We start from the raw sequence: 15,806 nt of genomic DNA, 5'->3' as shown, positions 1-15,806 counted from the left end.
CGTCTGGACAGGTGACGTGTTATTTAATCTTGCCAGTAGTGGTCATATAATAGCCGACAAATGTTTCGAGCACACACCATATGATGCGGTTTATTTTGTGTAACACGGTTTACATACGCGAATCACAACCTATAGTACAAGGTATGATCCGTGTTGCAGGTGGTGGTGTACGTGAAGGGCGCGGACAGCACGGTGCTGGGCGCGCTGGCGCCGATGCGCGGCGGCTCGGCGGAGGCGGCGGCGTACGGTGAGCGCACGCGCGCGCTGCTCGAGTACTCGCGCGCCGGCCTGCGCACGCTCGTCATGGCCAAGCGCACCATGCAGCCCGCGCTGTGGGAGGAGTGGCTCGCCGGCCACGCCCGCGCCTCGGAGCTCGGAGAAGGTTAGGATTGGCTCGGGTGTGCGTGTGTGTGTGTGGCGCGGTGTACATGAGCGCGGCGCTGTGCAGGTCGCGAGCGGCGGCTGCGCGAGTCGCTGGCGCGGCTGGAGAGCGCGCTGTCGCTGGTGGGCGCGTCGGGCGTGGAGGACCGGCTGCAGGACGGCGTGCCGCGCACGGTGCGCGCGCTGCTGGACGCGGGCGTGGTGCTGTGGGTGCTCACGGGCGACAAGCCCGAGACCGCCATCAACATCGCCTACTCCGCCGCGCTCTTCGACCAGACCGACCGCCTGCTGCAGCTCATGTCCAGGGACAAGGTATGCAACACTAACAACTGCTATGACCGACCATGCCAAAATCAGAAAAGCAAGTCAAAATATTCGAGGGTTGCCGGGATTTGTTCTTAGTCTATGCTCGTTAACTGTTCGTTGTTTACATGTACCACGGGCGACTCACTTTTGTCCAATTTGTAAAACCTCACCCTCACTATTATTTAATTGTGCTCATGACTTGTGTCGTTTATTGTACTCTGAAACATTTTGTTAGCTGATGTGACGAAAAACATATTATAAAAACACATACTCTCCAATTATATTATCTTGTAATATATCAAATTATAACACATCCGTATAACATCGTTCTAGCTGATTTTCTAACCTAACCTAACCCATCTGAAATTGATTGTCAGGAGCACGCGGAGTCGACAATCAAGAGCTACTTGGAGGGCGGCGAGGCGGAGCTGGGCGGCGGCGCGGGGCGCGCGCTGGTGGTGGACGGGCGCACGCTCACGTACATCCTGGACCGGCGCTCGGGGCTGGTGGCGCCTCTTCCTGTCGTTGGCGCGGCGTTGCTCAGCCGTGTTGTGTTGCCGCGCCACGCCGCTGCAGAAGGCCTACATCGTCAAGGTCACGACACCATGATGCCGCATTGCTCACTGCTGATATCGTATATACATATATTAAAAATGTTGCGTGAGGTCAAATTTCAAATGCCTCAAGTAATTGTCAAATCATTGCGATAAGTCGTAGCTAAGCAAACGTTTCGTCTTAATTAATGTAATCAATGTGACTCCAGAAAAACGATAATGCAAAAATCAGGGATCCACGAAATTCATATTAGCAAAAATTTACTTAAGACAATAGCCAGCGGACGTACATACTATTGTTCTTATAACGAATAATTATGTTATTGGATTATTTGACTTAACCAATAATGAACTGCATAGTGCATACTAACAATTACTGTAATATTCCAGGCGGTAAAAGAAGAGCTGGGAGTGACTACGTTGGCGATCGGAGACGGCGCCAACGACGTGTCCATGATACAGACAGCTGACGTCGGCGTGGGTACGTAAAAATATTAAAACAACTAATACTAGTAAATTATTATTCTGAATAAAAGGGAATTGTAGTACCGGACTACAACATTTGGACTTAATGTTGCCAATATTTCCAAGTATCTCTCAAAAGGTCGGCATAGTCGATACTCTCTATCTCTCTCTCTCTCTCTCTATGGACGTGACTCCTTTCCCATCAACAGTGGAAAAATATATTAAAAAATGCCTAATTTATTGCATAATGTTGCAGGACTGTCGGGCCAAGAGGGCATGCAGGCGGTGATGGCGGCGGACTTCGCCTTATCCCGGTTCAAGTACATCGAGCGACTCCTGCTCGTGCACGGACACTGGTGCTACGACCGGCTCGCGCGCATGATACTCTACTTCTTCCTCAAAAATGCCGTGAGTACTAAAAATATTGCCGAATTAAGTTACCTCCTTTTAAGTATTCGTTTTAAATAAGGGCTGATTTCAATTATAATTGATTTTCAAATCAATCGCGTTTAGAGATAATTTATTTTATTCGATTTCTCGGAATCAAGTCAAAGATAATGAACATGCGATAGGAATTATTTATTGATATTGATTGATAGTAGTGTATTAAGGGAATGTATAACAATATTGTTTGTCAATATTTTTCACGTTAAACTTTATAAAATAAATAGTTTGTTTTGTTCACAGACCTTTGTGTTCCTAGTGTTCTGGTACCAGATATACAGCGGGTACTCGGCCATGGTGATGATCGACCAGATACATCTGATGGCGTACAATCTCATGTTCACCGCATTGCCACCTATCGTCATCGGTAAGGGCTATCTTTAACGAAGTATATATTCAAAATTATGTATTAACTGTCGATTTCAGCAAGAAATAAATTTACCGCCATTTAAATAAACGATCTCATTCGTTTTTTTAATCCATTGCTTAAATTGACCAATCAGAAAAAAGTTTTCTTGATACCACTTATTTTTATTGGTTTATTTTCGTGATCTGATCGAACATTAAGATTGGAATCATACATTGAAAACGGCCCGTACACATTATACAAAAATATCAATTAGTGTTGTTAGTCGAATATATAATAATGATATAATGTTGAGTATATAAAGAGATGTGTTGCGTGGTGCGCAGGCGCGTACGACCGCGTGGCGCCGGCGTCGCTGCTGCTGGAGCGCGCGGGGCTGTCGGCGAGCGGCGCGGCGCGGCCTACCGCGCCGCGTCGTACTGGGCCGTGCTGGCCGAGTCGCTCTACATCAGCGTCGTCGTGTTCTTCACCGCCGCCGCCGCCTACTGGGGCAGCGCCGTCGACCTCTGGGCCTTCGGCGTCTGCTGCATGACCTGCTGCCTCGTCATCATGCTGGTCTACGTCGCCATCGAGACCAGGAGCTGGGTCAGTACTCACTATGCATCATGTGAACTATCGATAATGCCGGGGTGTCAGATACTCATTTCAATATCGATATTGAAATGAGGTTGCATATTGCGTTTTTTTTAATATTAATCGGTTTAAAATATGACTTAGGGCAATACATATTGGATCATAGGAATCAACGTTAAACGTTTACATCATCTAAAGTTTAATTCGTTTTATCCTCATTAAAAGTATAATTGTGTTTTCAAGCAGCTCTTCTACATGAAAGTAGTAAGTGGCGGTATTGGTTTCGTAGTGTGCCTTCTGCAAATGAAATGCTTTATGCCCTCTGTCTTCACTCATCATATCACTTAGCCATGGTGTATTTTGTGCAATGTACAAGTGTGGCAATTACTTAGAAATATTGTTTACATTGTCGATATTACGAATTCATGAATTAAATACTACACCAATAATATTGCTTGCAATTATGAATAAACACAATATTATCGATAAGAAATATCGATTTATATCGACAATGTAAAGTTTATCTTCAGAAAAACAATATGTTTTCTGACAATAACTATAAATTCCTCAGACGATAATCCAGTTGTTCGCGCTAACGGGTTCGCTGCTCTCGTTCTTCATCCTGACGTTGGTGTACCAGTCGCTGTGCGTGTCGTGCTTCAACCTGCCCTCCACCTACCACGTGCTGCAGAACGCGATCGCGGACCCGGTGTACTGGCTCGTCTTGATACTCACCACAGTCGCCGCGCTCGCGCCGAGGTATTGTCGATTATATATGATTGGTATAATAGAAATTGAAAGTTTTGCATTTGTAATATGAGTAAGTCGGTGACATCGTGTGTGCAGACTGGCGTACCACGGCATCCGCAACTCGCTGCGGCCCGGCACGCTGCGGCGCGCGGTGGCGGCGCGGCGGCGCGCGGCGCGGGCGCGCCTGCCCTACGCCGCGCACTACCGCACCGCCAACGCGCACGCGCACGTCTACAGGTACCGCCGCCACTACTACATGCCCACTCTACACTCGTACACACATGTCCTATCTAAGGACAAAGTAATCGCTTAATGCCCTGTCGTCTTCCATAAAAACAGCTTTATTGTATTTTTATTGAATAGCCATCTCTATTGCTGCTTCAACAAATTTTTTTTATCGATAAATGGGAAAATGTCAAATACTCAGTGGTAAATTATACTAAACTGTATTCCAGGCCGACGGACGAGGACGGCCTGCACAAGAGGCCGTCGGACGTGGCGGCCGTCACCTGACCCTGCGCGCCGCCGCGCTACAACTCAGGCTGTGATCTGTCCTAGATAATTAGACTAATGCATGTCACATGCGCTTTTATGGAACAAAGCGGGACCAATGTGTCAGCTCGTGTGGGCGAGCTTCGGGCCGAGTTCAAACGTCTGCTGCCGACACGCAAACAAATTATTGTTATTATTGTAATATTACACATATTTATATCACCTCACTAAACAATTTTCTGATATTTACATACCCATAGCTAGTATACGACGGCAGCACTGTTTGAATTCACGTACAATAACTAATGCGGCGAGATTGAACTTCCATATCGTCGCGTGTTAATATTATTGATCATAGTTACCTTATTGCATATTTTACGAAATTGTTCTTTCTAGTCTTCATAATACATTGTACTTATAGGTTCGTTCATATGCGCCGACATGTGTCAATACATGAGAGTGTGAACGCGTCGCTCTCCAGGTGCTGTTACAATAGATGTTAGTGATGTTCGGCTGTATGACGAATAATGAAGCGCCCATCACGCCAAGTGTTCGATAGATCTGCCAACACTAACGGTGTTATTTAATGTAATTGTAGTATATTAATTTTAATCAGTATTGTGCGTGTCGTATGTGCTTTAACGGTGGATTTAGAAATGGAAAGTGTATTAACAACTGTATTACGGTAATGTGTTAAATTATATATTTTAGCTAAGATTGTATTACTCGTCACGAGCCTTTCGATAAATTCATTGTATGCGCTATGCGATCGATTATTGCCTAATATTGCATTTAAAGTCTATACGAAACTATATTTCATAACTAAATCCACGATGCAAACCGAGATACCGGCACTTGTATATGTTAACTTGAATAGTTGGGGCGTGTGTATATCGATATGTGGTAGGGAAACGATTGTATTACATTGCCAACGTTCAAATGTGTATTGTACACCCGTAAGAGAGTGATATAAAGAAACGTGTGATTGATGATAAAATCATGTATTTTTGTAGTTGAATTAAGTAGATTGTGATGTCGTTTGGCTTCCTTCTGATCGTAATTTGTAAAGTTATTTATTCGATAGCGAGTACCGCTGCCTTGCCTGCGAGACTGCACGCCCGTCGGGTCGACACGTTGTCGCGAGATGAACTGGCACTACAGATTTACTTTCGTTTGTATGTGAATAATTCCATGATTAAGTGACGTTTTTTATCGATAATTTTTTAGTCGAATTAATATAGTCGATTCGTCGAATTCTCTCGGGATTAACATCGCTTATAAAGCTGTACGCGTAAAATATTTCCGCCGCGTTTTACCAAGTCTTCTAGTTTAATGCATACTTACAATTACATTCCATTATTTTGTACAAATGACATTGCGTATTTATATCAATTTCGATTAGTATACATCTGATTTAAAGCAACAGCTAATTAGGGCTCGCACACACTAAGCTGTCAGTCGCGTATTAATTTTTACATCTGACTTTTGCTATGACACCGTGCTTAGGCGTTATGCGATGCGCCTAATTCAAATATCTGGTGTGTAATATGGCATTATACACTTAGCGTCTTCTTAAGCGTTAATTATGAATACTTTTCAGTTGAAGTCTATGCCAAAGATATTGAGTGGACATTTTCAATGTCTTATCCAGTTCGATGAATTATATAGAAACATCTGGTAATCTTTACAAATTCTCTTCAACTTGCTTTCTCAAATCTTGTCCACATAAAATTTTGGAAAACATACACTAAAATGACTTTAGCAAGCCAGTATAAACACGACCTTGTCGAGTATCAACAATGGGAACTTAATATAATTCTTCCCTAAAATAGCATATGTTTGTCTCCTTAAAGATAAAAAAAAATACCAATAAAAAATGCACGCTTATTAAAAACCGCATATTCCACTGTTTACTTTTTGATTATTAAATGATACATATCTCCGTATTTCTACGCGAAAATGCCGGTTAGTATAGAGCGTTAGATGGATCAAACCCGCGCGTTACAATAACCCTCGAAGTGCCTTGCGTGTCGCGGCCGGCGCGTCTCGCGACACCGACAGTCGCTCGACTCAATGATTCCTAAAAGAATTGACTATTTTTACTATCGTTTCTAGTTTTGTACATAGAGACAAATTATATATTTCTATATGAATGATCATTGTTAAATGTACAGTAGGTTATATTTTGATATAAAAAAAACAATAAAAACAAATCTTTGTGTAAATAATTTGTATAATATAAGACTGTTGTTTATTTAGAGCCTTTAATTTGTTCAGTTAAATTCGACTATGTAGGGTATTTGTGATTGAACATGTATTTTCCAGTCATTGCGCTGATATGCTGTTTCCTTCAGTTTCTTGCCATAACAATGTAGACTCTAATTAAGCTAGTATTATATTCAATTTGCTTGTTACACTGTATTACAAATGATTCTAAATAATATATGTATTGAAATTTATTTTACACACAATTCACGTAACTACTTCTCTATTTGTGCTAATTTGATATAAGTTTGCTAATTTTTTGTACTCAATTTTATCTCCAGTTCCTTTAAATCATGGCCACTTCTTGTATATTGTTTTAGAATTTGTAAGATCACCTGTCATGTCAGTAAAGCAACAAAAATGATTATTCATAAATCACAATCGATACTTTACTATGTCTTCTAAATTATATCTTCCCTTTAAAATATTAAGCGTAATATAAAACGTGGTCAATTCTCGTTTAAACTAAATGCATTTATTTTGTGATATCGTCTAAACAAAATTGTATTCCACTGAGCTTCAGCGTAGGAATGACTTGAAAATACATATTGCATTGAATATGTGTTGTTTTATAATAATAACAAAATATTTAATTTCATTACAAATTTTGTTTTATTTCTTATCCATGTCGTACATGTCTTTTTAAACGTGAAAACATTCCAAAATAATTTGTGCATTACAATAATTTTCTCTTTCACATGCTGATCATTTTATAAAGAAAAATTGTTACAAAATGACTTACCTATGTTTTTTACTTTTATTATCCCTTTAAAGTAATATAGTAACAGTACTGTATATAAATCAAGTTTTTTATCAACCTCCCTTCTTACATACACCATAGATAATAAAAAAAAAACAATCTCGATTATATATTCACACAGCTTTAAGTGGCGCACCAACATGACTAGAGCTCTGCAACTTCGCCCTAATGTACAATACCTCTTATATAACAAAGAAAATGACTTAATATGAGAAGTACGTATAACTATTAGTATAAAAGTCCCAAGAGGTGCAGTCAAAGATACAAAAGTACCTGCAAATGAAATAGTAAACATTTTCCATATTAACAAAGCGGCGTCATACCCTTCATTACTCAAAATAAAATAGAAGTCTAGTCTTCCATAGAATTTAGGCTAATAAGAATACATAAAACTGCCTTTAATCGAAGTATTACATTGAAACTACACATCTTGGAATTTATATAGAAATGTGGTTGATTTCGGAGTCGGTTGAAGATCAAATAACATGAACCTAAATTCGATTACTAAATTAATCCCAACAATAACATTTTTGTTAGAATTTGCTAAATAACTCTGGTTTTATAGCCAACGCACAGAATGAAAATGAAAGTACATTTCTTTATATCAGTAAAAATAATATATAATGCACATCACACTTCAAAACGACCGATTTCAATAAACTATCCCGATCTCAATCTACTATCCGTTCTCTAGAATAAAACAATCAAAACGAGTCTTGTAAGCATAACAACAAGTCGTTATTTCGATTGGTAAATTTTTACGATGGATTGATAAAAGCGATCGGGATCGTTGTTTGAACACGGCCGTTTACAACAGCTATAATAGTTTACCAAAATAGTCCTTGAAAAATATTTAAAAATGAATTTCAGTACATATCCATACAATAATAGTTGTACACCTTATGACAACGTATGTGGTATTTAGAATAAAATGTGAGGTAAAATATTCACAAAATATAGTCGAGGTCCTTTATTCGATATGGTACAGATAACACAATATTATTTAAATAAGAAGATATCGCCGCCATCTTACTAACCAACTCGTAAGCAAACTTCTTTCTTCCTTCAACTTCACGGAAAATTCTACGGCTAGGAAAAAACATGTTAAATTTGCCTCTATATGCCACGTGACCTGAATAAGTAAGAATAATTATACTTTATTATAGTTTTCTGCAACACCAATTACAATTAATTTTAATAACGTACATTCTTAAAATATATACATTCCAATTACTGACGATTACATTCTCTGATCTGATCTGGTCATCATCATCATCATCATATCAGCCACAGGAAGTCCACTGCTGAACATAGGCCTCCCCCAAGGATCTGATCTGGTAGTTCTAAATTATTACGGTACTGGATATCTTCTCATTTAAATAACAACATTAAAGCATACTCCGAGGATGCACAGGTTTTTTTTTCTGTGCCTGAAAATAATAATAAATAAACAAATGGATTACAACTATCTATCAGGTGACAGTAGAATAGTGTCTCCATTAAAATTAAAAGCATGTGAAAAATTAAACAATAGGCCTTAATACAGTTACCTGCAACTTTTTAAGTTGCGTCTAATATTAAACTATTGATTTGAAGAAATAACATAGTTAAACGAATGATGTAATCTAGCTGAAATCTTTGCAATGTAGTTCTGAATTCTATAGGATCAGTATTTACGGACAAAGAGAACTAATTCAGTATCAATAAATAGGTAAACTTAATATCATAAATATCTGCTTGGTTCTGTGGAGATTTATTCGAATACCATATGTATATGAAACCATATAAGGTTGAATTTCATTAGTCATCTGGCATCCATAAAACTATCCATCCGCGTTGATCCTTATTGGGTTTTCAAAATAATACTAATAAAAACATTGCAGTTTATATATAATCATAGTGACGCCTACAGCTTCGCATATAATATTATGTTAAACTAATAACAATATAGTGACCACAAATATTAATAACTATATAAAAATAAATGATGACCACATGCATATATTCAAAGTTAAAGCATAAATTAAGGAAAAACAAATAAACTTGTTGAGAATACTATTAAGTACAGCAAATAGCAATGTTACATTAAACATTTTAGAAGACTCTTTTGTTATTAGAAACAATATTTGACGAAAACAAACATTTGAAAGATTTATTTTGATTTATCACATTAAATAACAGTCAATTAGACGTAGATACGCAAAAAGGTTCCAGCCCACAAAATAACGCTTTTAAAAGAGTGAAGAATGAAATTTAAATCGTATTTTTGCTCATTAATATTCTATGTTATATTTTGTTAATAAAAAGTACAAATTAACATATTATGACTGAGATTTTTTTACTAATGGAAAATATAGAGCTTATAGACTAGAACTAATTTGGCTCATTTTCGACTATACTGTGGGTTGGATGCTTTTTGCGTATCTACGTCCAATTTAAATAGACGATCCTAATTGGTGCGTACGGATCAATAGCGCGAACGGATCAATAAGAACACAGGTGTGCTTACAGATAACTTAAGGCGCTACACCCCGCAAAACGACGCACTTGCCCTATTCTTGGAAGCCAACAACATGTTAAAAAACAAAATTAAACATCATATTTCCTTATTACCTTTGCTTTGACTGTTTAAAAATTTAGATAATTTGGATTACTTATATGAAATTCATAACGAAAATGCCACTACAGCTTGACTGAGTACATCTTCTAAAGTACACATATATTTAATTTACAACCAACACTATTAAATAGCCAATTAATTAAGGAACATTGTGATTTTTTACACTTCACTGATTTTATAAAGATATTTTTCGTAAATCATTGCGTACTTCCCGCCTGTAACTCATGCGCCGTTAATGTATCGAACGAATGATAAAAAGGTTTCTTTGCTCGGGGATGGATTTATTTTAATGTTTTTTTTTACCATAAGTTTGAAGTTAGAAATGGTATAGTTTATTAAGATCAGCCATATGCATAAGCCATAAACTGCGATGAAAGACGAATATTTCCTAACAACCATCGACAACCAACAAATATGTTTTAAGCAAAATCTTTACGTTACACATAAAGTACGCATGTACAAATTCAACTAGTCGGATCCGTCGTTCGTAAACTGTTCAAATTAATTTTAATAATAAAACACACTTTACGCCTTTGAAGTGGTAAGCAGAGGTGCAATCAAGGATTACTTTACGCCATACCGCCTGCAAGATGTGACAGAGGGCGACACTATCTTTTAAAGTTATTGCTTCTTGGACCTGCTAAGAGACTTAATTGTACCCTATAGGAATTACCTACTTTCAAATAGCGGACCCTCGCCCCCATCCACCACCCAAACCAATGCATACCTAAATATGTACGTAATAAAAATTTATTTGTGAATTAAAAAAAAAACAGTGTGACCGAAAATACGTTGTAGATACGAGAGACGTTTATCGAGCCACGATGGTAGAATTATGGTGACCCGTCTTACTGGTCGTTTACCGACTAATTGGAATCGCGACACTAAGAGCCGACAAGTGTATGGCGGAGCGCAGCACAGAGATTGTTTTACTGTCAAACTATTATCGACATCGTCTTTATAGAAATAATATTCAAAATCAATTAACACAAGGTAATGCAATTATTTCAATGCCGATGTTCAAAGATCAATTAATAAAATAGACAATTTAATCCATCGAAAACTAAAAGATGGCGTTGTAATAAGTAATGACGTACGGTAGTTATAAATTAGGGCAATAGATGGCGCTGTACAATTTCTTTAATTTTGTACATCGCGATGTCAAGATTCTCCGACCCATATGTATAAGGGTTGGGGAATCATGCCTCGTCAGTTCGGGAATCCAAAGCAACCATGTAAATCAGAGCGAGTAGTGAAGGAAGAACAGTGCGTATAAGTGCATCAGAGCGAGTAAGGTATAGAGGTAAACAAGTGCAACTTCTTAGTAATTATAAACTGTAGACTGTAGTGTTACTAGTGCTAATAATAAATATTGGTTTTATGTGAAAGAGTGTATTTATTGTGTGAACCCGGACTCTTAGCACACACACTACACCAGAGCACCACGACTTTCTACCAAGCAAAAGTTCAGTGACGTCTACCAAGCAAAAGTTCAGTGACCTCTACCAAGCAAAGTAGTAGTGACTTTTACCAAGCAAAGTTCAGTGACTTCTACAAAGCAAAGTTCAGTGTCCTCTACTGTCAGTTCACCAGTCACCATACGTTGCGGGTCGCAGCGCTACGATGCAACAGCGGGTCCAGCAACTTCATTGGAGCCATCAAGTACAAGCAACCGAGCAGAGCAGAGCAGTATTTATTAATATTTATTATTTTATTTATTTGTTAATTAAGTAGTTAATTTAATAGTTGTAACAATGCAAGGGCTCGTCAATGCACAAGTTAATATACATAATTCTATTAATAGAGGTTTAATTAATTTCAAAATTAGAAAAGTCAATTTATGTTACGCAAAACATTTATGAAAATTGTGAGGAAAATTACTTTATTTATAAGTCTTTGTTAGCATCCAATTTATCAGAAAAGGGTGGAACAACCAACCAGTAACAATAATAAAGGCAATCAGTCGAACACAAATTCAGCAGCAAAGTTATCGAAAATTAAGATTCCAACCTTTTCTGGTAATTATTCTGAATGGACAACATTTCGTGATTTATTTACTTCATTAGTACACAATGATAATAGTTTAGATGATGTACAAAAGTTACACTATTTAAAAACGCATTTAGTAGGCGAAGCAGAAAAGCTTTTAAGAAACACTCCTGTTACGAGCGCCAATTACAGTCGTTGTTGGTCGTTATTAGAAAAGCGTTATAACAACAAAAAATATTTAGCCAATTGCATTCTCAAACGGTTATTCAGCCAAAAGCGAATGAATGCTGAATCGGCGTCTGCTATAAAAGATTTATTAGACACCACCAATGACTGTTTGGACGCATTAAAAAATATTGGTGTTGATGTAACCACATGGGATATCATGATCATTCACCTAATATCGTTTAAGTTAGATACTGAAACGCGTAAGCAATGGGAACTGAAAACCGCTGATGATCAATCGAACGATTTACCTACATTAGATCAGTTAAAAGAATTTATGGAAAGTCGTTTTCGTGCATTCGAAAATATAGAATTTAAGAAAGTACAAACGCAACATGCAACTGCTGACTACAACCGTCCACATACGAAAGTATTAATAGCCACAAATAGGTTATGCGAATTCTGCAATGACAAGCACAAACTTTGCTTTTGTAAAAAGTTTGCAAACGAGGATTATGCAGTACGACGCGATTTCGTCAGTAAAAAATCTATATGTTTTAATTGTTTGGGCAGTAATCACAGTGCATACACCTGTAGAAACCCAGCTCGTTGTAAAATATGTAACAAAAGGCACCATTCTCTACTGCATTCACCAACTGATACATCAGAGCAAAGAAAAAATGAATCTGATACAGTAAAGTCTCCAATAGTTTCGTGCTATGCGACTCGCAAGACCTTCAGGCCCAGACAAGTTTTATTAGCCACAGCGTTAGTGCATGCCGAGTCAGGATTAGGAAATCATTCAACACTAAGAGCTTTGGTTGATCAAGGGTCACAAGCTTGTTTTATAACGGAAGCAGCAGTTCAATTATTACGTCTAAAGAAAAAACTGCAAATGGTATTATTACGGGTTTGGGAGGAGAACACTGTATGAAATCGAGATACATGGTTACAATCACAATAAGATCAAGAGTCGACACAAACTTTGAACTGCAAATTGAAGCCTACGTGTTGAAAAATATTACGTCATGTCTGCCTGAAAGGAAATTAGAGCCATTTGATTGGATAGAAATAAATGGTTTATATTTGGCAGATCCGGAGTTCAACATTCCGAACAAAATTGATATGTTGTTTGGAGCCAATGTGTACAGCCACATACTAAAAGAAGGCATGAAGAGGAGTCCAAACGGAAACTTTATTGCTCAAAGTACGAAGCTCGGATGGATAATATCAGGCACTGTCAATGAGAGGTCAAGCGAAGATAAAGAAAATTCGAACGTTATTTCAGTATTGCATACTAGAGCAGAAGAAGACATTTTAAAGAAATTTTGGGAATTAGAGGAACAATTACCAAGATCAACATGGTCAGAAGAAGAACAAGCCTGTGAAGAGATTTTCAAAAGGACAACAAATAGAACACCGGAAGGGCGATATATTGTAAATTTACCCTTCCGAGAAGATTTTGCCCAATGTCAAAACAATGGATCATTGGAGATAGCAATAGCTAAGTTCAAATCATTGGAAAAAAGACTCTCGAAAGACTTGGAACTCAAGGCCAGTTATAAGGAAGTGATTAACGAATATTTACAACTAGGGCACATGCGAACAGTTGAAGAAAAGGACGAAAAGGCACACGAAGCAGTATATTTACCCCATCATGCTGTTGTACGAATGGATAAATCAACCTCAAAGGTTCGAGTAGTATTTAATGCTTCCAGCAAGAATAAGCGAGGGTTTCATTAAACGATTGTTTAATGGTAGGTCCTAAATTGCAGCCAGATTTAAGACATTTAGTTTTTCGATGGAGAATCTATCCAATTGTTATGGTGGCGGACATTGTCAAAATGTATCGTCAAGTTCGGATAGCAGAACAAGATGCTAAATTTCAACGCATTGTGTGGCGCGATAATCCTGAAGATAAAATTAAGGAATTTGAATTAATGACAGTCACATTTGGTACCGCTTCAGCACCTTACTTAGCGGTTGGGGCATTACAACAATTAAGTGATGATGAAGCAAAGGATTACCCAATAGCCGCACCACAAGTAAAAGAATCATTCTACATGGATGACTTAATGACTGGATGTTTTGACACTAAGGAAGGAGCCTCACTTTATAAAGAGATGAACGATTTACTTTTAAGAGGTGGATTTCAGCTACAAAAATGGAACAGTAACAATGGAGAATTATTGTCATACTTCCTAACACAAAGTAATAAACAAGAGTTATATGGGCAGAAAGACAATATAGAAAAGAACACAGAAAAGTTCAGTAAAGAAATTAAAATAGACGACATTACGAAAATATTAGGTCTTACATGGGACCGTTGCGAAGATAATTTTAGATATTCTGTGAATTTACCCAAGAAGAGTGAACCAGAAACAAAAGGTCAATTATGTCTACAATCGCCCGATTATATGACCCACTGGGATGGATTGCACCGAGTGTGATAGTTGCAAAATCTTTATTCAAAAGTTATGGTTGGCAGGTGTCGATTGGGACGAACCCATTTCAGCAGATTTAAAGGAAAGTTGGGACGATTATCGAAGTCAGTTACCAAAATTATCTGAAGTTCGTATTCCACGATGGTTACATATAAAGAAAGATACTGCTGACATAGAACTCCATGGATTTTGTGACGCATCAAAATTAGCGTATGCTGCTGTGATTTATGTAAGAATAGTAGATGATGATGGCAAGATACATGTCTCATTGTTAACATCCAGAACAAGAGTTGCGCCGATCAAGCAAGTTAGCATTCCACGCTTAGAGCTATGTGGTGCAGTACTGCTAGCAAAATTGTTAGCCGAAGCAGCTGAAATACTAAGAATAAAGAAGAATAAGATAAGGGCATGGACTGATTCAACAGTAGTTCTTGCATGGCTAAGTAGCCACCCCAGTAGATGGAAGACCTTCGTAGCAAATCGAGTCTCCGAGATATTAACAACACTAGACTCGTCTCAATGGTATCATGTGTCATCCAAAGAAAATCCTGCAGATTGTGCTTCAAGAGGAGTTCAACCGGCCTCGTTACCAGAGAATACGCTTTGGTTTTCAGGTCCTTCACTTCTTAAAGAAAAGATGATAATATACAAAAGACCAAACGATCTAAAAGTTGATCTGGAAGAAGCTATAAAGGTACATCTTAATAAAACTGAAGATGATAGCATTATACAACGATATTCATCATTACAGAGGTTGATACGAGTCATAGCATACTGTCGACGGTTTTATAAAAGAAAAGAATACAATAAATTAGACTTAAGCAAAACCGAGATAGACGAAGCGTTATTGTGTTGCATACGAAAAGTTCAGAAGCAGGAATTTTGGGAAGAATATACGCAACTGCAAAAGAACAATAAAGAGTTCAAGTTAAAAGGAAGCAAGATAAGTGCATTAGGTCCCTATCTCGATGAAAGGGATTAATCAGAGCTACAGGAAGGTTAGAAAAGTCACAATTAGATGAACAAACGAAACACCCTATAATTTTACCTCACAACTCACATTTGACAAATTTGATAGTGGCAGATGCTCATAAGGCTACGTTACATGGAGGTATTCAACTAACAATAAATTATTTAAGGACAGCTTATTGGATTATAAAAGCAAAGGTATTGTCAAGCAACACATAAATAAGTGTGTAAAGTGTAGCAATACGTAACTGAACGAAGTACA

General features: G+C 38.0%; 2 protein-coding genes across 2 annotated transcripts; both read left to right on the top strand.

Moving 5' to 3' along the window:
* Positions 1–182: 182 nt before the first annotated feature.
* Positions 183–7,202, top strand: LOC119192775 (probable phospholipid-transporting ATPase VD). Its single transcript, XM_037446537.1, is given in 12 exon segments — positions 183–382; positions 449–693; positions 1,065–1,202; positions 1,204–1,281; positions 1,632–1,722; positions 1,963–2,114; positions 2,394–2,517; positions 2,844–2,894; positions 2,897–3,102; positions 3,662–3,849; positions 3,937–4,077; positions 4,296–7,202. Coding segments are annotated over 12 exon segments (1,641 nt in total). The 5' UTR covers positions 183–213; the 3' UTR covers positions 4,354–7,202.
* Positions 7,203–13,076: 5,874 nt separating this feature from the next.
* LOC119192774 lies at positions 13,077–13,874 on the top strand. The gene has a single exon (XM_037446536.1). It carries the CDS (start codon positions 13,077–13,079, stop codon positions 13,872–13,874), a length of 798 nt encoding a protein of 265 aa, XP_037302433.1.
* The last annotated feature ends 1,932 nt before the right edge of the window (positions 13,875–15,806 follow it).

The sequence above is a fragment of the Manduca sexta genome, unplaced genomic scaffold, assembly GCF_014839805.1.
Source record: "Manduca sexta isolate Smith_Timp_Sample1 unplaced genomic scaffold, JHU_Msex_v1.0 HiC_scaffold_3146, whole genome shotgun sequence".
Classification (NCBI taxonomy): domain Eukaryota; kingdom Metazoa; phylum Arthropoda; class Insecta; order Lepidoptera; family Sphingidae; genus Manduca; species Manduca sexta.
Note: the sequence above shows the minus strand (reverse complement) of the source record. Positions and strands in the feature narration are given on the sequence as shown.